The 25,125-nt window shown below is 40.0% G+C and overlaps 2 protein-coding genes across 2 annotated transcripts in view; one reads left to right on the top strand and one right to left on the bottom strand.

Annotated features, from left to right (window-relative positions):
• The window catches only part of TSTD2 (thiosulfate sulfurtransferase like domain containing 2), a 13,883-nt gene extending 13,256 nt beyond the window's left edge, over window positions 1–627 (bottom strand). The window contains exon 1 of the mRNA XM_017735329.1: window positions 623–627. Within this exon, the coding sequence (XP_017590818.1) occupies window positions 623–627 (5 nt within the window). The remainder of the gene's footprint in view (window positions 1–622) is intronic.
• A 78-nt stretch (window positions 628–705) lies between these two features.
• The window catches only part of NCBP1 (nuclear cap binding protein subunit 1), a 30,825-nt gene continuing 6,405 nt past the window's right edge, over window positions 706–25,125 (top strand). The window contains exons 1-18 of the mRNA XM_017735378.1: window positions 706–802; window positions 1,979–2,135; window positions 3,181–3,288; window positions 3,824–3,945; window positions 4,442–4,511; window positions 5,872–6,087; window positions 7,007–7,104; window positions 8,412–8,475; window positions 11,379–11,489; window positions 11,911–11,975; window positions 12,710–12,772; window positions 14,066–14,140; window positions 15,223–15,326; window positions 16,182–16,304; window positions 17,474–17,576; window positions 18,908–19,001; window positions 21,509–21,612; window positions 22,286–22,400. Coding sequence (XP_017590867.1) covers window positions 2,076–2,135; window positions 3,181–3,288; window positions 3,824–3,945; window positions 4,442–4,511; window positions 5,872–6,087; window positions 7,007–7,104; window positions 8,412–8,475; window positions 11,379–11,489; window positions 11,911–11,975; window positions 12,710–12,772; window positions 14,066–14,140; window positions 15,223–15,326; window positions 16,182–16,304; window positions 17,474–17,576; window positions 18,908–19,001; window positions 21,509–21,612; window positions 22,286–22,400 — 1,695 coding nt within the window. The 5' untranslated portion in view covers window positions 706–802; window positions 1,979–2,075. The remainder of the gene's footprint in view (window positions 803–1,978; window positions 2,136–3,180; window positions 3,289–3,823; window positions 3,946–4,441; window positions 4,512–5,871; window positions 6,088–7,006; window positions 7,105–8,411; window positions 8,476–11,378; window positions 11,490–11,910; window positions 11,976–12,709; window positions 12,773–14,065; window positions 14,141–15,222; window positions 15,327–16,181; window positions 16,305–17,473; window positions 17,577–18,907; window positions 19,002–21,508; window positions 21,613–22,285; window positions 22,401–25,125) is intronic.

Below are 25,125 nucleotides of genomic sequence, written 5' to 3'. Positions count from 1 at the left end.
TTCCCTCCGCCCCCTCCTCTTCCCGTGTGCGGTGTGGGAGCACTTCGTCTGTAGTAGCGACCCACAGAGAAAATACTTGTTTTATGAAATAGATGGAAAGTTGCCCGTTTTTGCAAAGCCACGTGCTGTGGCGGGCAAGTGCTTAAATCGTAGCGTGGCGTTTCCCCGTCAGCGATAAACGGCCGGAGAATAGTTACCATTGTATCTAAAGATGGTGTTGCTGATTGTCGTCTGCGAAGGGCGTGTAGGAATTAAGTGGTCTGCCTGTGGCACAGGTTTCCAGTCCCGACAGAACTGGGGGCTAATGGAGGAGGGGGTGGAAGAACAAAAGATTACGGTGTTCCGAAAATCAGGGTGTTTTGCTTCGTGCTGTGCTGTTAATCAATGCTCGGCCGCGTTACTGGGATGCTCCTGAGGTGATATCAGATCTTGCATCCCTGGGGAGCGCTGGAGTTCCTAGCAGGGGAGAGCTTGGCGGTCAGGGGAGCTTGGCGGTCGGGTGCAGCTGTTCTGAGGAGTAGCTGCTCCTCTCAGGCAAGCGAGAACAGATCTTCGCTGCTGATGGAACTGGATTGTTGCCCTGAAAAAAGAGGGGACATGAAAAAGGATACTGTGGCCCAACTTCATTGTCTTACATGTGAGAGTCAGGCTAGTTCATTTTGCCTGTTGATGATGAATCGGTTTTTTATTTTTTTTTTTAGAGTAATTCATCTTTGGAGAGCAACCTGGAGGGCCTAGCTGGTGTTTTGGAAGCTGATCTACCAAATTACAAAAGCAAGATACTGAGAATACTGTGTACTGTGTACGTATGGAGGAGGTCTGGGAATATGGGACATGCTTTCTTTGTGCAAAAGTTTAAGTGTTTAAGGTAGTCTGAAGGCCATGAATAGCTTTAGTTCCTGATTGCTGTCTTAGCATGGAGTTTGTCTTACTACAAATGAAAGGAATAGAGGAATAAGCTCATTACGTACTGGGTGTAATTCCAGGAAAATACCTCTTTACATTGCTTTGACTTGAAATATGTACAGAGGCTCAAAGCAGGTAGAAGAAATGTCAGAACTGGTGTGCAGCAGCTGTGGGAGCACAGCAGGGCTGGGCAAAATCCTGTTCCCACATGAAATGCTTAAGACCACCAAAATTATTGGCTGCTAACAATTACCTGCATTATCTGTGATGTTTTCTCACTGCTTTCTCTTCCCTGGCAATGATGTGCTCGTGTCTTTGTAAGCCCATTTGCTAGAGGAGGGCAACTGGGAACATGAAGAGCAGAAACCAGGCTCTCTGGTGGCTGATAGCGCTCCTTCCTCTCCCTCACAAAGTGCTGGAGCAGAGGTGCCATGTGAGGGTCACTGAGTGGTGTTGAGGGAGGGGTTGTGCGGGGTCTATGTCAGGAGGTAAGACAAGTACGAAGGAAACGTATGGTGGAGACTATATAGCCTATGCTAAGTTTTTGCAGATACTTACAGTCTATTTTGTAGCAATAATAAAAGGCAAATAGTATGCTTCCTTCCCCCGTAGCAGAAAGACATTTCTCGAAGTACAGTTACATGCATACAAAAATGATAGAGGAAAATTACTTCTATACAGTAGGACCTGGCCCTCCCTATGCTGTATAATAACATTAGTTCTAAATTGTGAGCTTAGAACAACTTCTTGCATTCTTGCAATAAATTCTGTCACTTAAATTATTTGTCCAGCCCTCTGGAATACTCAAAAATTAGATATAAATGAAAAGCAAATACTTTTAGTGTACAGGAAAGAGGCACCTGCCTTTCTAAATGTCTGTGGTTAAAATAAGAAAAATAATGTCTGTAGATATATCCATGGGATAAAACTGTAAGATCATGTTTAGCTGTCTGCTGTTATTTCCTCGTGAGGCGAGTTTAACTTACAACAAGCAGATTCTAAGATGCTATGCAGCGGCCAGTTGGCACATGATGGATAAACAACTAACACAGTGTTTCTTTCTCTGTGTCAGCGCACGTCTGCTACCAGAAAAGCTTACTGTTTACACGACATTGGTGGGGTTGCTGAATGCCAGGAACTACAATTTTGGCGGGGAATTTGTAGAAGCCATGATTCGTCAGCTTAAAGAATGTCTGAAAGTAAATATGTATAACGAAGCTGTGCATTTAGTAAGTGGAGTTTTGTTTGTCTATTTGTTTCACATTCTTTTTCTTTCATCCTTCTTTCACCTTCTTGTTGCAGAAGAGCTGGACTTTGCAGTATGTGCTACAGTCTCTTTTGCTGTCAATGTGCAGGCATTTTAAATATTCCAAGAGGAAATGTGTGCTATGTGAGGAGTATTTTCTTCTTCAGGGGCGAGGAATCATATTACATTTGCAAAATTTACTTCCAGCTGTATCTTTTTCACAGTAAAAAATTAAATCTGCATTAAACAGACATGCTTCTCCCTGCCTGTTCTTCAGTCAAATGTAAAAGATAAAAGAAAGCCAGTGCACTTTCATTGTATTCAGAGGTACATGACGATCTTGTGGCTCCCATGGAAAAAAAATTAAAAGAAAATGAACAGTGTAGTTCTTAAAAGCTATTTTTGATGTCTGGTTTCATTCTGCTGTTGAGGGCTGAAGATCAAGCAGTCAGTTTTAGGTTCTGCCTGTCTTTGAAACCATTTGCTTCATTCTTGCTGCTTATAGATTTGTTTGCTGAAAGGTATTAGAACTACAGCATTGTCTGATTTAGAAGCCCGCTGCCAAGTTCCCCACCGTCTTCTGAAACCCGGTGGTGAAAATTAAGGTTCTAGTCAAGAGACTGATGTTCAGTCAACTGTAGGACACTTTTGCTAATAAGATGTAATTGCTAGAATTTCTGTTATTTGAGTAATCTGATACTATATAGAATAGATACAGAAGTACAGGGGTTTTCTTCTGTAGTTTGCGTGTTTCCCACCATTCCTGAATTAGGAATATTATCCTTACAATGTTACTGCAGTGGGAGGGATTAAGGACATTATAATGAGCAGTATATTAGGTGGCACGTATGATGCTTGTTTTCTAGCATTGAGAGGCAAGTCGTGTGTAGTATTTAAGCCTTTGTGGTACTAAAAGAGTATTACACTTTTATTGGTGGTTTGTTTTAATCATTTCAGTAATGTTTATTTCTTCTTGTGCAGCCAGTTTAAAAAGTATTCATTTAGAACAATTTTTTTCTCTCCTTTAGGTTCGCTTTCTATCCGATCTCGTGAATTGTCATGTAATAGCTGCACCATCAATGGTAGCTATGTTTGAGAACTTTGTGAGTGTGACACAGGAGGAGGATGTACCCCAAGTAAGCAAAAGATCTGTGGGCTCCCTGGGGCTGTTTTCACAATTTGTCTGTACCTTTCATTCAGTACTTATGCTTAGAACAGGGAGGTTTTAGAGAGAGCAGCCTAAATGGATTGACACATACAGTTTCCTGAGCATTAGTAAAAGGAGTCTGTGGCAATTGAGAAATATGTATACAGTAAGAAAATATGGTCCTTTATAGTGAAGTGGCCGAATTGAATTTATTTTACCTTACTCTGGCAGTTGCAGAGTGCCTAGCTTTTCTGCTATACTGATAACATCCAGAAGAACTTTGAAAGTGATCCCATTTATCCCATTTTTTAAGTCTACCTAACACAGTTCAAATGAAAAATTATACTTTTCAAGCATTAATTTTTTTTTTTTTTTTTTTGTATCTTGCCTATCCAAGGTGCAACTGCTGGTCTTTACATTCCCCCAAAACAACTTGCTGATGTTTTAAATTAAAATGTGTGTGTGTACCAAATCTGTTGGAGCTTACTTGTATACTCAGGTTTTGGTATATTACCTTTCTATAGGTGCGATGTGACTGGTATATGTTTGCATTTCTGTCATCTTTGCCTTGGGTTGGAAAGGAGTTATATGAGAAAAAGGATGCTGAAATGGATCGTCTCTTGTCTCAGACAGAAAGTTATTTGAAGTAAGTTGTAACTGGTTAGAAACACTCTCTTTGGTATCTGTTTGGTGCAAAATAATAGCTTTGATTATTTCTCACTTTAAAGTATTCTGAAGCCTTAGGTCTGAACCATTTTGTGGGGGGAACAAAGTCCTAAAAATGCAGTAGGTGGAGAGATTCTTGAATTTGAAAAGTTTTATGGTCTTGTCTAGTTTTAGGGTATGTTGAAGGTCTTGTTCTGCTCATGCTGGGGCAGCAGGAGTTGTAGGTGTGCTATTAACACTGGTAGATTTTTACATTAGTACCGTGCAGCATCACTGCTTTCTGTCTAGGTCCTTCAAGTTAATATTGTTATCAAGATAGGCTAATAGAGATATTTTAAGTAATCACAAACTTTGTTTTTATATGCTGTAGACTTCATCAGCTGAAGAGAATGAATACTAGTACATGCACAATAAAAACAAAACTTCTGCCCTAAATTAGTCTATTAAAGGTCAGGTTTTCTCTCCTGTTTAAACAGACGCCGCCAGAAGATCCATGTACCTATGCTGCAAGTGTGGACTGCTGATAAACCACATCCACAAGAAGAGGTGATTAAACTTTACACTGCATTCTTTCAGAAAGTTTGAAAAATAATTTTTACCAAGGTGTTCTTTTATATCGAAATTAAAAGACGTCTCTAAAAGTATGAATGCTTTGAATTGTCTGCTGTTTGGCATTGATTCCAACAAGTTCTGTGTGGGGAATTCTTTTCCAAGTATTGGGCTGAAGTGAGAGGTTGATTTGAGTAAGAAGGAGGCTGTTCTGTTTTTTGCTGCAGGCCCTTGAGGAAATGTTACAAAGTAAACTGTAGTGTTTGGTTTTGAACTGCAGGTTACAGGGCTTCATGTTAAAAGGACTTTCTGTGTGAAACAGAATATATGTCATTTGTTACTTACCCTTAAATGTTTTCCCTCTGCAAGAAAGAAACCTTTGTAGTGGCTTTGTTTTTTCTCAACTTTAGGAAATGCTAAACAAATACATAGAAACCGTATGCAGAAGTTACCATGCTATTTTTCTTTACAATTAAGCCAGAAATACTGGAGAGGAGAGGTGGCATCTGGCTAACTTAGGGTGGGATTTGCCTTTTTGGATATTCTTGAGGTTTTTTCTTTCCCCTTACTTTCAGGACAAATGTTGGACAGTGGAATCTAAATTGATTTTCTGGGATATTTTGCAACTTTGTCCTCTTAGATTGTGTTCATTGTTCTAATTAAGTCACAGTCTTAAAAATTATCTTGTTAAACATAGTTTGGAGGGATGGCCTTCCTGATTATGATCAGTTTGTCTACATGAGTTTTTTGCCTGCCCAGTGTCTGAATTTTGTTATTTAGTTCAATAAAGGAGAGATTAGGTGACTGTGTTTGAGACCCCCAGAGTATTTGCAGACATGACTGTTCACATCAGGTGCTAGTTGTTACTCATTTTGTTCACGTTTTGTAGTGTCATAATTTCGGTAAATGCAAAGTCCTTGCATGTAAAGATGTCTCTTGCAAATGTTATAACTTGAAATTTGCGTTCAGTAAGGCCACAGGCCTCCAGACTTCTTGCAGTACTTAAACAAACCAAGATTATTGCCGATTGCACAGGTGTCAATGCCATCTCTGTGAGAATACCACCAGAGAGTAGTGACTGTTCACTGCTGTGGTTTCACCGGGACTCCTGAGGTGCCTGTTGGTGTTTAAAAAGTTGCCAGCAGTTAAATTTTACTGGCACAAAACTGTGTTGGACTTAGGAGTAGTTCTGGCATTTAGAGTTCTTACATTATTTGTTGGTTTATTGAATCAGCAGTTTAAGAAACTTTGTTTTTTTCTGAATGTAGTATGGAATGTATACATTTCAGCTAGTTCAGGAAACTGCTGTTTTGTTTGGAGATTCAGCAGATCTGATGTTTCTCACCTTTTCCTTCAGTATCTAGACTGCCTTTGGTCTCAGATTCAGAAATTGAAAAAAGACCGTTGGCAAGAGCGGCACATCCTGAGGCCCTACTTGGCTTTTGACAGTGTTCTCTGTGAGGCACTGCAACACAATCTGCCACCCTTCACACCCCCACCTCACACTGAAGATTCTGTATACCCAATGCCGAGGGTTATTTTTAGGATGTTTGACTACACGGATGACCCTGAGGTATGTGATTGCTGTGGGGAATGGTGAATGGATTTCACAGTTAGCTTCCTGGAGCAATATTGGTGAAAATGTGATGTCTTCTCTCCCAGGATAGGAAGTGGTTTGAAGGCCAGCAGCAATTTTGCTTTGGTACTTCTGCAGAAATCCACTAAGTGACCAAATTACTGTAAAAAGCAAGTTTGTGAGGAGCAGAATTTAGGGAGTAAAATGTTGTGATGCTGTCATTTAGAGGACAATGTTGACTGAATTCTCTAATGTCTCTAGTAAAACTGCATTCACAGAGTTAGATTGAGCTTCAAAAAAGTTGGTGACTCAAGTCTTTTTCTAGGCTAGGTATTTGTTGTAGTGTTTATCTTCTGTTAAAATCTGTTGATGCATATTGTGGAACAAAGGAATGCAGGGAAAGTATATGTACTGCTTTCCCCAAATGCTTTTATACCTCCTTTTGCACGAGTCTGCTGCCTTTTACCTTCGCTTATTGGCCTCTGGGTTTCTCAGTGAAGACCATGAGTGCGTATTCTTTCCATTGTATGGCTTTATTTCTTTAGCATAGTCTAGCTCAGCTGTGATTTTCTTTCCAGGCTGCATGGTGGTAGCCTGCCCAGTGGCTCCACAAAGCAAAGAAAGAAGCAGATGCTCTGTGAACTTAGAATCATATTCTCTGATTTTGTTCCTATATCTTCTTGTAATGAGTCCTAGTATTCATTTTGTTTTAAACATGAGTGACTTTGAGGTTCACGTGGAAATGTGTCATACCAGCTTTCCAGTCCTGAAGGATATAGGGCAGTTGAGACCTCATGGTGTTTATGTAGAAGTTGGGCTACTTTTTTCTACCTGTAAATGTATCTAGGATAGCTTTCTGCCTGTGGTACCACTGCATTAGCAGTGATCTTCATGAGTCTTCATTCTTTCTTACCAGGGTCCTGTCATGCCTGGCAGCCACTCCGTGGAAAGATTTGTAATAGAAGAGAACCTCCACTGCATCATCAAATCCCACTGGAAAGAGAGAAAGACTTGGTAGGAGGAGCTTGGTACTGGGGGGCCCTGGAACTTTTTAAATGGCTTTGGTGCCAGAGGGGATATGTCCTGCACTGGTTAGGCAAGAGCTCGAGATCAAACATTTCCTGAAGCTGGTGATGAAAGTTTATTTGCTACTATTTTATTTATCTGTGCTAAAACTGTTGCCTGGAATAATGTGTATCCATAACATCCAGATAACAGAGAGTCTGTGTAATCTGGGGGCAGTGGTTTCTTGGGAAGGGAATCCCTTGATAATACAGAATGTGCTGCAAAAAGTATGCAGACATGCCTTATTCCTCATGGGAGCTCTGTGAACAATGTGGTTGTGTTGTGCTTCCTGGAACGCTGATTAGTTGGGGCAGTGAGCCTTGAGCTGGTTCATCTGCAACTAACTGAGCACTGGTGTTCATGGACATCTCCTTGTTGTGCTTCCTGTGGGAATTACATGCCAGAGATAATTGAGGTTACTCTGGGGAGTCACTGCAGAGCCAGGTTTCGTCAGTTTCAATTCAGCTGTGCCAGGAGGCAGTCAGGACACTTTTCTTCATTTCTGCCCAAACACTCTCTGTTGTGGGTAATTGATAACCAAGATGGTTTGCCACAGCTGTCACACTTCTGTATGAAAATTATCAAACCCTGTATAGTATGCAAGAAGTGGGCAAAAATAATGTTTTTGGTGATGGCATGTGATAAAGTTTTGTGGTTGCAGCTGTTTGTTTCAGCAGAAACTAGAAATTCAGTGTTGCAGTTACTGGGATAGGCTTTGTTAATTCTCAGAGGAAGGTAAAAGACCACGGGAGATATAAGATGTGCCAGAGAGGTAGTTTGCTTTGCACAAATGATAGGTGATAACAACCTGATTAAAAGATTAAGCATTTGAAACATGAGAGTTTCTTATATAAACCACTAGCTTAATTGTGCTTTCAAGTCATTCCGAACATTTTATTGTTTGGGGTAGATTTTTTCCCCTTTTCATGTACACATGCCGCAATTACAGATCCCAGTGGCTTTCTATGCTAAACTACTGGGGATAGCAGGATAGTGTTCGAGTGATGTTACTGCTGCATAGAGACTACATTGTTACAAATCATAGATCAGGCAATGCTAACCTGTCCTTGTGCTGTTTCTTTTCTTAAGTGCTCTATGGGTTGAATAACAGACTTTGGAAGGATTATTGATTTGTTTGGTGCTGTTTTAATAGGAACTCTTGCCCAGAATTAAGCATTTTCTGTAATTCTGTTACTTGATTTTTATATCACATTTGCTGTGTTATGTTTGAATTAAATGTATCTGTGGTTTTGCAGTGCTGCACAGCTGTTGAGCTATCCGGGAAATAACAAGATCCCTTTGAACTACCATATAGTAGAGGTATGGATTTTATAGATCACCTTTTCGGAGCACCATTATTTCATGAGTAACATGTCCCAGTTAGTTCCACTTAAATTACAGTTTGATTTGGGAATCAACCAAAATTTTGTTAAATTCAACCAGCAGCTTTTAAATGAGCAGGTTATATACAGTTGAGTGATAGTCTTGTGCTTTTGTTGTCATTTTAACTTGGTGCAGTCAAACAAGAGGAAATGTACACAAACTGAAATACAAGAAACTCCATTTAAACATAAGAAAAATCTCTTTTTAATGCAAAGGTGATTAAGCACTAGAAGAGTTTGGAGAGAGAACTTGTAGACTTTATCCGTGCAGAAGTTCAAAACCTAACAGGACACAGCCCTAAGCAGCCTGCTCTAGGTGACCCTGCATTATGCAGAGGGCTTTTGAGTTGATGATCTCCAGTTAGATTCAGCCAGTCTGCATGATTTTATGTTTGGGTCTTCTAAATTATTTTGTTCTACTAGCCTTGAAAACAACTTGTGGAGTGGCAGTGTATTTCCTCTGGGATATTCTCCTTATTAGAAAATTCTAGATAACTGTTACGTGCACCAGCAGAGTAGCATAGGTCTTCTTTTACTGCCCTCATTGACAAGTCTGTTTTCAAGTTGCAGTGCTGTATAAAACTTCACTGATTTTCATAAAAAATTCAGATAAATTAACAGATTACAGTAACAGCAACTTGTCATATAAAGGCTTTCTGAAGAAGTAACTGTAAGTATGAATTTCAGAGCTAATTATGACAAGAAATAATCCCATGTAGAAGATTTATCATAAAGTGGAGTTGAGAATTCCTTTTGGCACCAAAATGCCAAATATTCTGATTGCTGTGAAGTTACATGAGTTTTGGTCACCTTGGTTTTTTTCTACTCTGAATTCAGAACAGTATTAAATTTATCTATCACATTAAACAATATTAAAATTAGGAGTAATTTTATGCCTTAACATTGAAGTATATTCAGTGATTTTACTTCCAGTATCTTGAAGTGCTGTAAAAAGTGATGAAAAAACAAAAAGTGTACAAATTCTATGACTAACACTAATAATTTCCTTTTTTCCTTGCAATTTTGAGTTATTTTAGACTATTGACTTCATTATTTGTCTGGCTGCTCAATTTTAATGAAGATCTAGAGTTTTTAAGGCTTAGCATAGGATTTTTTCATGCTTCTCTTCATTCTGCTTACTATTCCACCCTTGTAAGTCTTCTCTGACAGTCTCTCACTAACAGTCATGTTGGTGATATGCAGCTTTCAACAACAGTTCAATCTGTGAAATTTCACTAATTTTTTCAGTAAGTCACAGAACTGTAGAAAAAATGTGGTCTAACAAATAAAGCCAAATGTTATTTAGAGTTCAGGATGTGAGAGTTAGACAGAAGTAAATGTAGCCTGACAGTAGTTGTTGGTACCTTCCCAAGTATTTCTACTTTGGAGGTCCCCGAGACTCCACTTTGCACTTTGTTGGCTACAGAATGCTCCATGCTATCTGAAACCTGTGTGAAAAACTGAAATGTGGCACTTTTCTCTCAGTGACTTCTTCTAGATGCACACATGGGTATTTCTGGTAGCTGTTAAGAGTGTGTCTGTGCAGCCTCACTGGCCTGTTGGACTGCTGTGCCTTGTGCTCCTTTAGTTTTTGGTACAACTTGCACTCGACACAGTTCAGACTTCCAGAGCATCAGTGTCTTCAGGTCTTTCTTGTGGCCTTATTATTGTCATAAAATATGGCAAGACAGTTTGAAATACTTAAGTGGAATATTTGGTAATGACCATGTGATCAATGTCAGAAATACAGTTTTATGTAGTATCTCAAACAGGATGCAATTGACTGTCCAGTTGTTATTGCCTGTCTTGAAAAATGGAGCCATTTTCTGCCTAAGAGTTCTCCCTACCTTTTGGCCATAGCTGTATTAACAATACGTCCAAATTACACTGACACAGAGAGGTTCCCCAGTATCTTACGGTCTCTATACTTTCAAGTCCTTCCTTAGAAAAACAAGTTCTACTCTATGTGTTTTCATATGCTGTTTTTGGAATCTATAAATGGATGTTGATTTCTTACACAAGTAAGACTTTTCTAAAAAAAAAGGCTCCTTTAAGCTTTATTCAGAAGTTTAAAGAGGAAACTGATCAAACATAATGAATCAAAGTTTCCCAACTCCTTTGATGTAATTTAAATTTAGTTGAGAGTGGAATAGAAAATAAACAACTCAGAGGTGGATGTTGTACAGTGATGACTTTTTCCTAGCACTCAGAGCTTGACATGCTGTTATTATAGGCAAACTTTAAAAACACAAATGCTGACTGCAGGATTCTTTTCAGGTTTCTTAGAAGGGTTTCTTCCAAGGGGTAGTGAGCATATGTATTTGTTGTAGGAAATGCTGATTGTAATTCTCAGTTTAAAGTTGTGACTTCATTTGTATATGGTTTTGTGCAGGAGAAAAGAGGACACAAGGGAAACGATATAAATGTAATTTTAATGTAGATATTCTTTCATACTAAATGCTTAGGCTTCATTTAATGAATTTAGTACTTACTTTTCCACAGGATCAAATTCTTTCTGCATTTCTCAGATCATACGGTATCACTGCAGTAGATCATATTATAACTATGCCCATTTCTACAGTTACATGCTGTATTTGTTCGGCATAATAGATGTGTAGTGCTGGTGTTGTGTTAGTATGCAATGGTAAGAGCAGTTAAAGTGGACTGTATTAGCACAGTGTTGTGTTGCAACTACCTTTTACTGGTTCTTTCTCTTTTTCCTGGAACATGCATTTGGCAGGAAAATATAGGTCTTTGTGGTCTGTGGCCACTGTTGTGAAGCTGAGAGTTGTGCAGGCCACATTGGACAGTGCTCTTATTCTGTGGTTTCCTCTCCTGTAGGTAATATTTGCAGAGCTGTTTCAACTGCCATCGCCACCACATATTGAAGTGATGTACACAACACTCCTGATTGAGCTGTGCAAACTTCAGCCTGGCTCTTTACCACAAGTTGTATCCTTTCTGTGCTGCTGAGGAGCATTTATGAAATGCAGTCTTTATTTTTTTTGTTCTGGAGCTGATGGGATTGTAATAAATACTATTAATATTTTACAGTATTACTGTTTTACAGTAGCTGCAGGGAACTTTACCTGTAAAGCTTGCATTGCTTGTTGCATGATGTGAATTCTGTTCTTCTGTGGAAGAAGCCAGCAGTTTTGTTGCAGTAATGGAAGAAGAACAGGCTGGGATTAGAGGGTGGAACTCAAAATATTTTTCATTTTTTCCACTGTGAATTTACTTGATTTACCTGATTTTGGAGTAGACTCAGGGAGCTTCCAGTGCAAAACGTTGATGACATTCTATTAAAAACCTGATAGGAAAAGCATGTGACTTACCTACTTCTTTTTTGTAAACCTTAACAAGAAACTTTAAGCTTGCACAAGCCACAGAAATGCTCTACATGCGTTTGGACACAATGAATACAACATGTGTGGACAGGTAAATGTGTTTCGGAGATGACGGAAAACATTCCTCAATATCCAGTGTAGAAGAAAACACAGAGGCTGTGAAAAGAGTAGTCAGAAAGCTTTGTTAGAACTACCTGATGTTATCCAAAATGTTTTGTGGGCTCTGGCTTTGAGTGGTCTAAGGAGAAGATGGAGGATGGACTGCTTGCCTCTCCTCCCAGGAACACTCCCCTGGAGGTTACAAGTTTAGCTGTCTATGCAGGGCAGTTGAGATCAGTGACAACTTCTCCATGTTCAAAGTTGTTCATGGTTAGCACTCTGTTACCTGGCACTGTGCCTGCTCCCTAGTGGTTGGGGGGTGACTTGGAAGGGAAGTTGATGGCTTACGTGCCACCCAGAGGAGGAGAATGGTGGTGATTTTGTCCTGCCAGTGAAGGACATTGAGTAGGAGAGGGGTTAATGACTCATGAAAAATGTGAAAGTTGCTTATTCACAGTAAGTTTATGTTTTAATTGGTAGTTTAATACTTCATCTCTTCATGTGAAATGATAGAGCATGAAAGGCTGTTTGTCCATAAAACCTTTTTTCTGACTCTCCAAACTGAGTCTTTTGTATCTGTCAACATAAATGCCTGTTTAATGCTGTAATAGCCTTAAGGGTTTAGGCTTGTCTTTGAAAAGTAAAATGCATTTATAAGAGAAGCTCAACTGAACACTTTCCTGCACTTCTGACATTTAACAGAGCTTTCTTTTTCTTTTAATAAAGATTTATTAACTGGTTTTCTCACCACTTGAGCAACTTTCAGTTCCGTTGGAGCTGGGAGGACTGGTAAGTTTCTGTCCTTTGGATTCTAACCTGAGATTGCTAAAACCTTAACATTTCACATATATCCAGAAAGTATCACAATATGGTGGCCCTGTTAATTGCTTTGCTCTAGTTTATCAGAGACCTTTCTTAATCTGTCCACCAGCACTCACTGGTAGATTATCTTGATAATCACTTAGTCACTGTGTTGTCCCTAGTGAACTTTGTGATAAATCTCAAGCCAGTGTAAGCGCTCCTTAAAGAGGGGAAGCACAAATGTGCCTTCTTCAATTTGTCCTGCACTTCCTGTCAGTTTCTAACAAGTTTTCCAAAATTACTCCCCATACCTTTTCTTTACTTTCAATGGTTTGTGCTGACTTTCATATCCTGTATTCATTCTGTTGTTTTGCTCTCTGTCCTACTCTAAACCTTTCATTATAACTTATCCTTGAGACCTTGTGGTCGGTTTCCCACCTGCCAAATCCTAGTGCCTGAAGTTCAATCAGAGCTTGCCCTGCCACCTGTTCTTACTATGCCACATTTTGAACCTGCATCTCTAGCAGAAGCTGCCTGGAGTCCATCAGTGTCTAAGCACAGCTTCCATGAGATTTCCATTCCAGGCACCCATGTAGCAAGGGAGATCCCCTTGAGGCCAAGCCCTCCATGCAGTAGTTTCCACAGCCTGGGTCTGTACCTGCTTTCTGTAGGTGATCTCCCAAGAGTCCTTGTGGAGAGGGTTGCGGCCCTTCTTCTGATATAGTTCCATGCCTTTACTTAAGTTCCTTGCACTGTCTTCTTGTGGAGTTAAGTGCTTGGTGGCTATTCTGGCATACATCCATGTTGACTGACCAGGCAGCAGTCTTCAAAGAGCTGATTTTAGTTTGCCTGGATGTTCCTTGATGGCAGTGCTCCTGTGGATCTCTCTCACAAGGTGCCATTTTTCACAAATCTTGCAAGTAACTGTATTTGCAGGCTTTTCTCTACCTGCAGTGCATTTGAAATCAGCCAGAAGAGCTGAGGGAGGAACAGACCATGAAATCACACACGGTTCCTTTCCTAAGGAAAGGGAAGGCCAGCTAACCGTATTTTTAATGTGGTGGGGGAAGGGAAGTTACTTGAAAATTTATCACAAAGAGATGAGATTGAAGGAATGCTAATTGCCAGTAAGGAATAGTGATTAACTTACCTCAATGGCTTAAAATTGCCTGCACTCCAAGGGTCATTGTCTTTAGACTGTGATTGTTTTGTACTATCAGACCAAGCCAAAAAGAGACTAAATGCTTTTGCTAAAAGCCTTCGCATTCTGTCCTTTGATAGGTCAGATTGTCTTACTCAGGACCTTGAAAAACCCAAACCCAAATTTGTGAGAGAGGTTTTGGAAAAGTGCATGCGGTAAGTAAGATCTTTCCATAGTTTCATTCAAGGCAAAGTTTCATCTGAATACTGTCAGACTTCTTTTAACTGGACTCCTGTCTTGGGCACATCTGTTCTTACAGTTCATTTTCAGTTAAGAGATGAGTCTGGTTTTTGTATTATTTTTAATCTGATTTACCTGCTGTAGGACACTGCCATAAAGAGAGGGAGAAGCAGGTGCTGCAGATGGTAGTGAGCTATCCATGCACACCTATAGTTACATAAAGACATGCTTCACCATAGGCGTGGAAAGAAATAGAGTTTAGGCTATATTCTTGGAAAGTATTCAACATTCACAGAAGTGGAGGGAACTGACCATTAATTATATCAAAAATTGAGAATCTAATCTTGATTCTTCTAGGTGCCTGATGCTCATTTACCTTAGACTGACAAACTGTCTAAACAAACGAAATCTTCAAAGCCAACAAGACTACTTAATCAGTAGTTCTGATAAATCATCTGGGCTTTAAATTGTTGAGATTAGGGTAGTATAGGAGCGAGAAAGAGCAAAATGTTGAAAAAGCCTATGTTATTCAGCATCCAGCATGAAAACAATCGAGGTTTGGGCGAATTCCATATCGGAAGTGTGAAAGAGTTGTGCTGCACAACAAATGCAGTTTTTTCTGTGGCGCTCTTCCAATTCACTGAAAATCTGGTAGCAAATTAAACCTTTGTGGGAGTGAAATGAAGCTGGAAAGTAAAATGAAGATGTCCAGTTTAATATTTTTTCTGCTTTGAATACTAACATCTTTCTAACATCTAACTAGCTTTCTGCAGCACATCTCAGGTTTTTGCATGAAACTTCTTACCAGGCGGCCTTTTCACAAGGCAAATTAATTGTATGAGGATGAAACTCTAGCATCACAGAGTTAAAACAGAAAGCATTTACTAGTATGTTTGGTTTACTTAGCTCTTATTACCCAGCAGAAACTACCATTCTTTTGTATAAGTATCCTGACTCTTGTTCTATGGACGTTAAATACAGAAAAAACATTGTAAAGCAGTCATTAGCTGTGGTGTTATTCCCATTTTAATTCTACTGCTGTGAAACTTATTTCCAGACTCTCCTACCATCAGCGGATAATAGACATTGTTCCTGCAAGTTTTTCTGTCCTCAGTCCTGCTAATCCAGTGTGCATTTACAAATACGGAGATGAGAGTAATAGTAAGTATTAAAATTACTAGTGGTCCAGTTGAAGTGTTTTAGAGCAAGGGAGCACACTAGATTGACTGTAATATGAGTTGTCTCATATTTACAGTTGACTGTAAAGAAGAATACAGCTCAAGTAAATATGCATGATTTCATATGGGTAAATAGGCTTCACAAGAGTAATTAATGTGTATTAAGCCTGGTTCTCTCTAACAAAATCCTCTCTGCTACTTATGAAGAAAAGAAAATCCAGATACATCAAGCTGCTATTGCTTATGTGGCTGTGGTGGTATGCAGTATTATTTGCCAGAAGTCTAAAATTGGACAATTCATCTATTTCCCCTGTTGGGGCACTATATTGTGGAAAAGTCAGCATCTGAGGTGATAATGAGAAATTATTTTTTGAACTTCGTGAAGCACTAGAATATTTTACCAGTAAACTTGATTTAATGAGCGTACAGAAGGAACAGATACCATAAAGACTGAGGTAGAGAGGTACCTTATTATTTCTTTTATTGCTTGGTGTAAAGACAATCCTAAGCATAAAAGTGTCATCATCAAAGATACAGTGAGGAAAAACAAGGAAGTACTGTACTTTTAGAAAACTGGTGGAAGCTGAAGTAGAGTTTTAGTCAGGAAAGTGATTGCCTGAGCCCAGGTCTAAAGGTTCTACTCCTAGTTTTGAATTTAACATGAAGACCAGAAAATCTGTTGAGCAATTTTATGGCATATTGATGTGGACAACAATATTGGGTACACCCAGTTTTAGGTGTAGCTGGGAAGGGTATTGTTTCTCTACAAGGCAGACTGATGTTACAAGTGCTCACTTACTTGCCTTTCTGAATTTTTGACCTTTTTGTGTTTGTTCAGGGTCTCTTCCTGGATATACCGTGGCACTCTGTTTAACAATTGCAATTAAAAATAAGGCCAGCAATGATGAAATCTTCAGCATTTTAAAAGATGTGCCTAATCCAAACCAGGATGATGATGATGGTAAGATACAAGCTGTTGGGCTTTGACAGGCTGTCTGCTATGCTTTGGAGCTATGAGTGTGTTGGTTCACAGACCTGTGTGCTTTTCCTTGTAGTTTGTTTAAATTTAGCAGTAAAATAGACCATTGCTAGTTTTTTTGTAAATATCTTACATGTAGAGGCTGGCCTATTTTTTCTAATAGCAGTAACATGGTGCTTGAGGTGTGTTTTCTTGCAATTATTGACAGAATAAAAGAATTTAATGTCCCCTTTGCCTTCAGCGGCAAAGGGCAGTTCGTGCTGTCATCCTCACCCTGGAAATTCAGTGCTTCTGCCCTAAGAGCTTCCCTCCCCTTCAGTACAGTCCCACAGCAGATAAGACAGCCAGCCTACTGGCTGGCATGTTCCACAGATGAAAATTCACAGGGGGACTACTCATATTCTCCTTAGCTCTGCAGCCACAGGCAGCACTGATTCCTAAAGCCTGAGTGTTTTATGGAATGAGGAGTGTGAGAGAGAGTGAGAAGTGATCTAAACAATGGCGAATGCTTCATTGTTTTTGTCATATTTGCAAGGGTTCAGCTATGCAGGCAGAGAGGAGAAATGATCTGGTGGGGTTTTTTTCCCTGGGATCCACTGTCCTGTTTCCTGATTTGCTTTAGGTATTACCCACTAATTAGTGCTCTCCCTTCTGCGTGTCGTCAGCTGCAGGAGGGGACCTGGCACCATTCACCCTAGTAGCCATATTTGCCGTATATGCCGGGTGGACCATTCTCCTATATCCTAAATGGTCAGCCTCTGAATGTTAATAAGCCTTGCCTTCCCCCTTCCTTACCCACACCCCCATCTTTGTGGCCTTCCAGGCCCTCATTTTGATGCACAACTGCAGTTTCCTTTGCTGACTTTCTGTGCTGCTGTCAGTGTTGTCACATGTTGGTGGGATGGCTGGTTCTCTGATAGAATTCCATGTTGGTGAAGAAGCCTTCTGCACATCTTCTCCCTGGCAAAATTGGAGCCTGAAATTCTGCCCATTTTGGAGGAGTCTTTACTAGCTCCTTGCTCGGCCCTGCAAAACTCTATTGATGGAACTCGGGAAATGAGCTAAAACCATAAGTTATCTCTACAGTTGTACGAGTAGCTGACATGCTTTACCTGGAGTATTTATTAGTTTCACCTTCAAATAACTTGCAGGTGAAGGATTTACTTTCAACCCACTGAAAATAGAAGTCTTTGTTCAGACTCTGCTCCATCTAGCTGCAAAGTCTTTTAGCCACTCCTTCAGTGCCCTGGCAAAGTAAGTATAATATGTGCATTATTTGGGGGCTTACAGAACAGTTTAATTCTGACAGTGAAATACATGATAAAAAAAAGTGGAGTGCAAGCTTCAGCAGTGTTTTAAGTACTCCACAAAGCAATTTGTCTGGAACTAATGACGCTGCTTGCTGAAGGAATGGTAGTGTAAATCCTAGATTATACATAAGTGAATGGAATTAACAGATATATATACATTGCAGCCATGTAATGTAAATGAGACAGGTTTGGAAAATGACTTCATTTTTGTATTGCTCATTTGCTGATTATGGTGAGGAAAAAGGTATTCTCCCTACATTTCAATGACTGGGTAGCTGCCATTGCAACATCTCGCACTATGAATATGAATCTAGGACAATTACATCTGTATTTAAAAAAAAAGGAAAGAAAAAGGAAACATGAAACTTCAAAACAGTCTGCTGTTAACTTCTTCTGTCTACCAAAGCAGAAAAAAATCCATCCTAAAATACTTAAGAGTTCATCCCTTAAACATAGCCTGGTACTGTAAAGAATTTACTGCACCATTTTTAGCAAAATTGGAATAACATTTGTAATCCTGTGTATTTTGGAGTTGATTTTAAGTGGTTTTGTTAGATGAAAGGTAGTCACATGCATCTTAATGAGTTTTTTTTCTATCTGTCCCTAAAGATAGATAAAACTACTACAAAAACATGCACCTAGAAGCTGTACGGAGGCAATGTTGATAAGAAGCTGCCGGTAGTAACCTGCAGTCAGGAGTAAAAGAGGCAGGGTGATTCAAATACTTGGACCACGGTATTTTCTCCGCTGCACAACAGCAGTGGCAGCCAAGAGATCAAGAAGAGCCTCTTATGCTTTATAGTTACATTACAATAAGCTGGGCTATGAATGCTGTGTAGCAGTCAGCGTAACTGCTAAAATAGATGCTTTTAGCAGCCTCTCCTTGAAAAAGAGGCACTTAGGATAAGTGTCTGAAGTTGTGGAAACACGTTAAGGGGAAGGTCTAAGGCTCTAAAGGCAGCAAATTTTGGTTCAGCTGTGTACAGATAAGCACATGCAGCAGAAAAGTGCCTCCTGCTTTTGAGAGCATGAGAAATGTAGCCTAGCTTCTGGAAGTAGGTTCACCACTGAGATGTAAGTTGGTTTTGGGAGATGTCATTTCTTTGTAGACTGTTTTAGCTCAGGATGGTTATATTTTCCAGGGAACAGTTGTCTAAGAAATGCTGTAGATAGTCACATAATTTTCTTTTGGCCAGTCTAAACCACTTAGCTTGTATCTGCTGCTCTTTTGACCCGGTCCCAGCCTCTCCATTGACTACTTACTTCTATTAAAAGGTTTCATGAAGTCTTCAAAACACTTGCTGAAAGTGATGAGGGGAAACTCCATGTCCTGAGGGTTGTGTATGAGGTTTGGAAGAATCATCCACAGGTAAGAGGTTGGAATGTCAAGGATCTTTGTGAGTTTCAACTCACAGAGGTCATATGCAAATTAAAAAATGTACAGCTTGTTTTATGTCCTTTAAAAATAACTTGTCTATTGTCATTTTAAGGATAGTTTAGATTATATTTGTTACTACTAAAATGAAGGCTAGACATAAAGCATATACCATCACTGGTGCTGCTTTTCTCAAGGGTTCCCTGTGAAAGGGCAAGGGCTGTCATTAAGACTCAGATTCATACTATGCTGCTTGTTGAACAAGGGAATAACTTTTGCCAAAATCATGGTTTTGTTCAAAATTGGAAAGCAACATAAATATGTAAATTTAAATAGGATGTAGATCTCATATCTAAAGCAGGCCACATTCCTAAAAATATGGAAGCCTAGGGATTTTTAGGGCTTTTTTTTTCCCCCCAACAATTGCTAGTGAAAGCCATCCAGTTACTACACAGAGCTCATGCTGGAGTCACTATTGTGTGTGGGCAGGGTGAGTAGAGCTGCAGTAGTGGCTGTTCGGAACAGATCAGTCTGACAGTGCTGTGATAATGTTCATTCTTGAGCCAGAGGAAATAACACCCTAAAAGACCTACAAAAGATGCCTCTGTTGTTTAAGCTGTTCGGTTTCTTCACAGCAATTGTGTTTTACCTCGGCTGTCATTTTTCTATTAATAGAAATCAATGAGGAACTCAGGCTGACTTTGTCTGCATTAATGACTTCACATATTCCTTGCTGGTTTGTTTGTGTTGCTGGAAAGTGGACTTCTGTGCTGGAAGGTGGACTGTACCTCTCAGCTGCACAGGCCAGACTGTAAGAAGTGATGCCACTGAGAACCAGGAGTAATCCTTGTATCTGCTACTAGATCTGTGGTCTGTTCTCTGGTGGAAAAAATGAGCACCTAGAAGATACTTAGGCAAGCGGTTACCTCTCTTTAAAACATAAAAAAAAGAGGATTTTAAAAAAATATATTTAACTTATTACCCAGTTTACTGACCTTGAAAATGTGACATTTACAGTCTGACCTACTTTTTGCTGCCATTTAACTGGATCAGAAGAAATTTCATTACTGCAATGTAATATCTGTATCTGCTTCCTCTTCATTCCTTTGTATTGCAGCATGGCCAAACCAAGATGGAGGTTTCAAACCCAGACTAAATAGTCATGCTAGATTTTTATGAATAAATCAAGATCCCTTTAAAAAACATCAAGTGCAAAAGTTAGGACGGTGTGCTGTTTGCTGTTCTACTTAATCATGTAACTTAAAGTTTCTTTTCTCGCTTTTACTGCAGTACAGGGGTTTTTGCTTCTGATCAAGCACTTTTTTCTTATTTCTGAGTTGTCAGCCTCCTTGTCACACGGAAGGAGTGGTGCCTTCACAGCAGGGCACTTGTCCAGAGTCTGTTTTCAGGCTGTTCACCCTACTCCCATGTCTATGGGAGCAACCTTTGATTTGGTTCAGACCAGCAATGCTCACAGGGCTTTAAGCACTAATGAGCGGTCTGTGCTGCAGGTAGTGATTTAACAGCAGGAGTCAGTAGTCCCTGGACTTAAAAGCAAGGTGGTGGTGGTGACTTCATAAAGAGAAACTTTGACATTGAGGTTAAGTATTTTCTCAAAATCCTAGATGTGTGTTTTTTGGAAGACCAGGATAAGTAATCAGAAATTCTTCCTGGCACTGCAGAAAGACAAATAGAGTATAGGATGCTATCCTGGGACTTGAAAGTTGAGTGCTGAGTCCTCTGTATGATTCATTCAGTTATTTTAATTTTCCTTCCTTAAAAGGAGCTTTGTTACACTTCCTCATTTGACAACGGTTGGTTGTAAGGATAAATACATTGCAGGCTGTGGTTCTTAGATACTGTGGCATTCAATCACATGAGTAACTAAGATAAGCCCTTTTTTCTGAACAGCTTGCATCTTCTTTAGTCAGTAACTCTTCTCTGCAGTTGCCTGCTAGATGGCTTGCAACTCCCTCAGAATCATGGCAGTGCCTGTAGCAAGTAAACCCTTCCACTGACTCCATGATGCTGGTTTGTTCTGTCCTGAAGTTAATGGGCCCTGTAGAGAAAAGCTTTCTGTCATGTTTGAAGGCTGTTGCAGTTCAAGGAGAGTAGGCTAACAGCAGCTCCTTCATTATGGTGATGTGACAGGTATATGTGCTCTGGTTGGAGTACTTTGATGTCAAATATTAGGACTCGTGTCTCTCAAGGCCTCAGTTCCAGCTCTGATTCTTGTACTTTTTGCTTTTGTATGGGAGTATGTATGCTAACAAAGAGTGATACTTTCAGAAGTAGGTACGGTTGTTAACAAAATTAGAATGCTTTATGTAATTGATATAGATCCCCTCATTTGAAATGTTTTAGGCTAGAACATCCAGTTTGCTAAAGTATTTGAAATGACTCAGTAACTGATGTAGAGTTGCATCAAATCATCTCTAGTTTTCTCTGAGGTTGGAATATTTTACATAGATTGTGTGTGTATTGTCTTTCACAAAATACAGATGATTGCTGTGCTTGTGGACAAGATGATTCGGACACAAATCGTTGACTGTGCTGCAGTAGCAAACTGGATCTTTTCTTCAGAGCTTGCACATGATTTTACTAGGTAACAAGAACTTGGTTTGGGTTATTATTTGTCTTTGATTTGCTATTTTAAGTTGCCAGTACATAGTTTAATCTATGAAAACTCAGTAGTGGAATAAGGTACAGTTAGGCTTTTGCTCTTTCTACAAAATGTGTACTTTTAACATTTCTCTTTCTGAGCTGGAGTATGAATGTTGGTGTGACAGCGGAAGATTGTTGCTAGCATGTCATTTTGCTAATAGTATCTAAGCTTGCTGAAGTGCGACAGCGCTGGAACTGTTCCTAGACAGAGTTGGTTACTGTGTGTTACATCGCTGCTAGCGTGGCGCCGTCCTGGCCTTGGGCGCCGTGGGTAACTTGTACCACCACTGATACATTGCATATGGAGATCCGGAGAACTGTTCCATCTGAGGAGTCAAGTTTGGTGTTAGTAGTCTAGCAGTGTGTACACGGAATAAAATTCTGACTCTGAAGCGTACTGCAACAAATAGGCAAGAACTGATTGTTAAGATTTCTTGCATTACAAGTATGCTTTCCTATATGCTGAGTGTTCATTCACTCTGGTAGACATCTCCTTAAATGATACTTAGATTTTTAAATTCTCCCACTTACATTTTTCTCTTAAGAAACTACATTTAGTTTCCTGTTTTGGAGTAGTGTGTAATGTGGTGTTTTGAGCTTTGTGTCTTTCCTAGGTTTTATATCTGGGAGATCTTACATTCCACAATTCGTAAGATGAATAAGCATGTCCTGAAGATTCACAAAGAACTGGAGGAGACTAAAGCAAGATTGGCCAGGCAGCACAAAAGAGTGAGTAATTTGTTTGTAAATTTTAAACTAAGTAGTACAAACCTGCATGCTGACATACAGACACACAGTTGGTTTTGGGAAGGACTGAATACATATGATTCTTCAGGAAACATGTCTGCAGAGATGTGGTCAGCTGTAGCACTGACACATCAAATATCAGATATGTGTTCTTGGTCCACCTTTCTAATGGTAGCTGTAATTTAAGAATTTAGTAAAATCTTTTAAGGGAGTTCGTACGTAGTGGGTCTGTTCAAGCTCTCTATCACAAGTTTCTCTTCCAATACAAGCATGTCTTCCACTTGCCTTCTAATCTGGATTCCAATTATCTTATTAGAGAACAGTAAGAACAGTTATAAATTATTTACAGTAAGTTCTGTTAAAGAGTGCTCTTGTGGCTTCCATGCAGAAGTGCACAGAAACAGCTATTTGCGATTGAGAAGTTGGCTGTTACTGTTCTTCTGATGGATGCTGCTGGATTCTGACACTGGCATGGCAATTCCTTCTTCCAGCTTATTTTCCTGAATACAATTGCATGATCTTGCATTATTAAATACAGCAAACTGATGAGGAAACAGCTGCTCTTGTTTTCTGTTGTCTCAAGTGGGACAGTAAAATGGGGTGAGTGTCTTTGTGTGTGGCAGCTGGAAAAGATGGAGCCCAAGGAGGCTTGGCTGAACGCAGTACTTAGTTATGACAAAATCAAGTCAGTTTATAAATATGCTGAGTTGCAGAAAGCAAGAGAGAATTCCACGTTTCTTTGAGGTCTGTGTGTTTACCTGCATAAAACCCTTAGTTAGCTCCAAAATTTTGAATGAGGTTACTGTCAAAATGACAGAGCCTGCTGATGTTTTTTGAAGAAAGCTGCTCAAGTCAGTCATTTGTCCAGAAGCTTACCTTGAGAGATCACTAATAACTCACGGCTTGCCGGTGTTGCTTCATCCCAGCCCCTTTACCTTGTTTCCTTCACTCACAGCGACAGCCATCCTGCTTGCCTCTTCAGTCTATATTGATGAGCAGTTAATAAATGCCTGTGATTATTGAAGACTTAGATGCAGTCATTGATCTTACTGTGAGGCAAAGAGCTCTGGCATCTCTAAATATACCAGTGTTTTAATTTCTGTCCTTATCTCTTGCTGCAGCTCTTTATTACTTAGTACTTATGAGTGTTGTGCCAGGAAGAAACATTTGTATGCAACAGTGAGTAGTTCTGCAGGCTGTTGCTCTGCTGTATGACCATTCCTTTCTGAGGAAGTAAGCCATCAAGTTTTGATGTCCCCAGCATGGAGGGATTGCCTTACTGTGGAATGAGTCCAAGGCTTGCATGCTTTATCTTGGTCCTCTAGCGTTTTGAATTCAGAAAACCTCTCTAGATGGGGAAAAGGCAAGTTCCTATAGAGAGGATAAAATTAAATTCTCACTTGCTCTGGTAAGTCGTTTTCATTTTTTACACCAATTCAGAGCTGTACCTGTCTTCTGGTTGTGAACTTCATTTCCTATGCTGTAGGTGAGTTAACATATGGCCTTGTATCTGTCCGAAGTTACACATGCTTCTTTTACAGATATTTAAAGTTTTGAGCTGGTAATTTATGGATGTTTTTGCACAGAAACAACTATGTGATACTAAAGCAGTGTCTTGTGTTTGAATTTACCATAATTCATTAGATCCTGCCTTTCCTCCTGTATGCCTTGTAGTCTTGTTTAAGACTTAGTCACCTGAACTTCCAAGGCTGATACTTAGGTGTATTTTGTGGGTGGTGGTGGTGTTGTGTTGGTTTTGATGCAGTGAAGCGTGCCATGTTCCTAGTTAGTTAGACCCTTTCTAGTCTTGAGAGTAGCCTTTTTAATCATGAATATAGGGAGTCCACACTTCAAAACACTGGGCCCAGTGTTTAGCCTTCCTTTTGTGCTAACCAACTGGATTCATTTGAGTTCTTGTACCCAAGTCCAGGAGAGAATTTATACCAGGTGCATTATTTTTTGAAGCCCTGAGATTTCAGAACTCTTAATTTAATCAATTACCTGTCTCACTGCAATAGATGCAATTTGAAAAAATCTATGCCAGATTGTTTTAAAAAAGCTGTTCATTACCTTGTAATGATAAAGTTGTCAGGCATATTACTTTTCACTGTGTTTCCCTTAAATAAATCATGCAATCATAGAATGGCCTGGGTTGGAAGGGACCTTAAAGATCACCTAGTTTTAAGCCCTTGCCATGGGCAGGGACACCTTCCACTAGACCAGGTTGCTCAGAGCTCCATCCAATCTGGCCTTGAACAGTCCCAGGGATGGGGCATCCACAGCTTCTCAGGGCAACGTGTTCCAGTGCCTCACCACTCTCACAGTAAAGAATTTCTTCCCTATATCTTACCGAAACCTACTCCCTCTCAGTTTAAGGCCATTCAGCCTTTTTCTACAATTGCATGCTCTTGTAATTAGTCCCTCTCTCGGAGGCTCCCTTCAGGTACTGGAAGGCTGCAATTAGGTCACCCCAGAGCCTGCTCTGCTCCAGGCTGAACAATCCCAATTCTCTCTGCCTTTCCTTGTAGGAGAGGTTCTCCCTCCCCCTAATCATACTGGTGGCTCCTCGGGACTCACTCCAACAGGTCCCTGTCCTTCCTGTGCTGGGACCCCAGAGCTGGATGCAGTGTTCCAGGTGGGGTCTCACCAGAGCAGAGCAGAGGGGCAGAATCCCCTCCCTCCCCTGCTGCCCACGCTGCTTTGGATG

This window comes from Corvus brachyrhynchos, unplaced genomic scaffold (assembly GCF_000691975.1).
Source record: "Corvus brachyrhynchos isolate BGI_N302 unplaced genomic scaffold, ASM69197v1 scaffold22, whole genome shotgun sequence".
Lineage (NCBI taxonomy): Eukaryota > Metazoa > Chordata > Aves > Passeriformes > Corvidae > Corvus > Corvus brachyrhynchos.
Note: the sequence above shows the minus strand (reverse complement) of the source record. Positions and strands in the feature narration are given on the sequence as shown.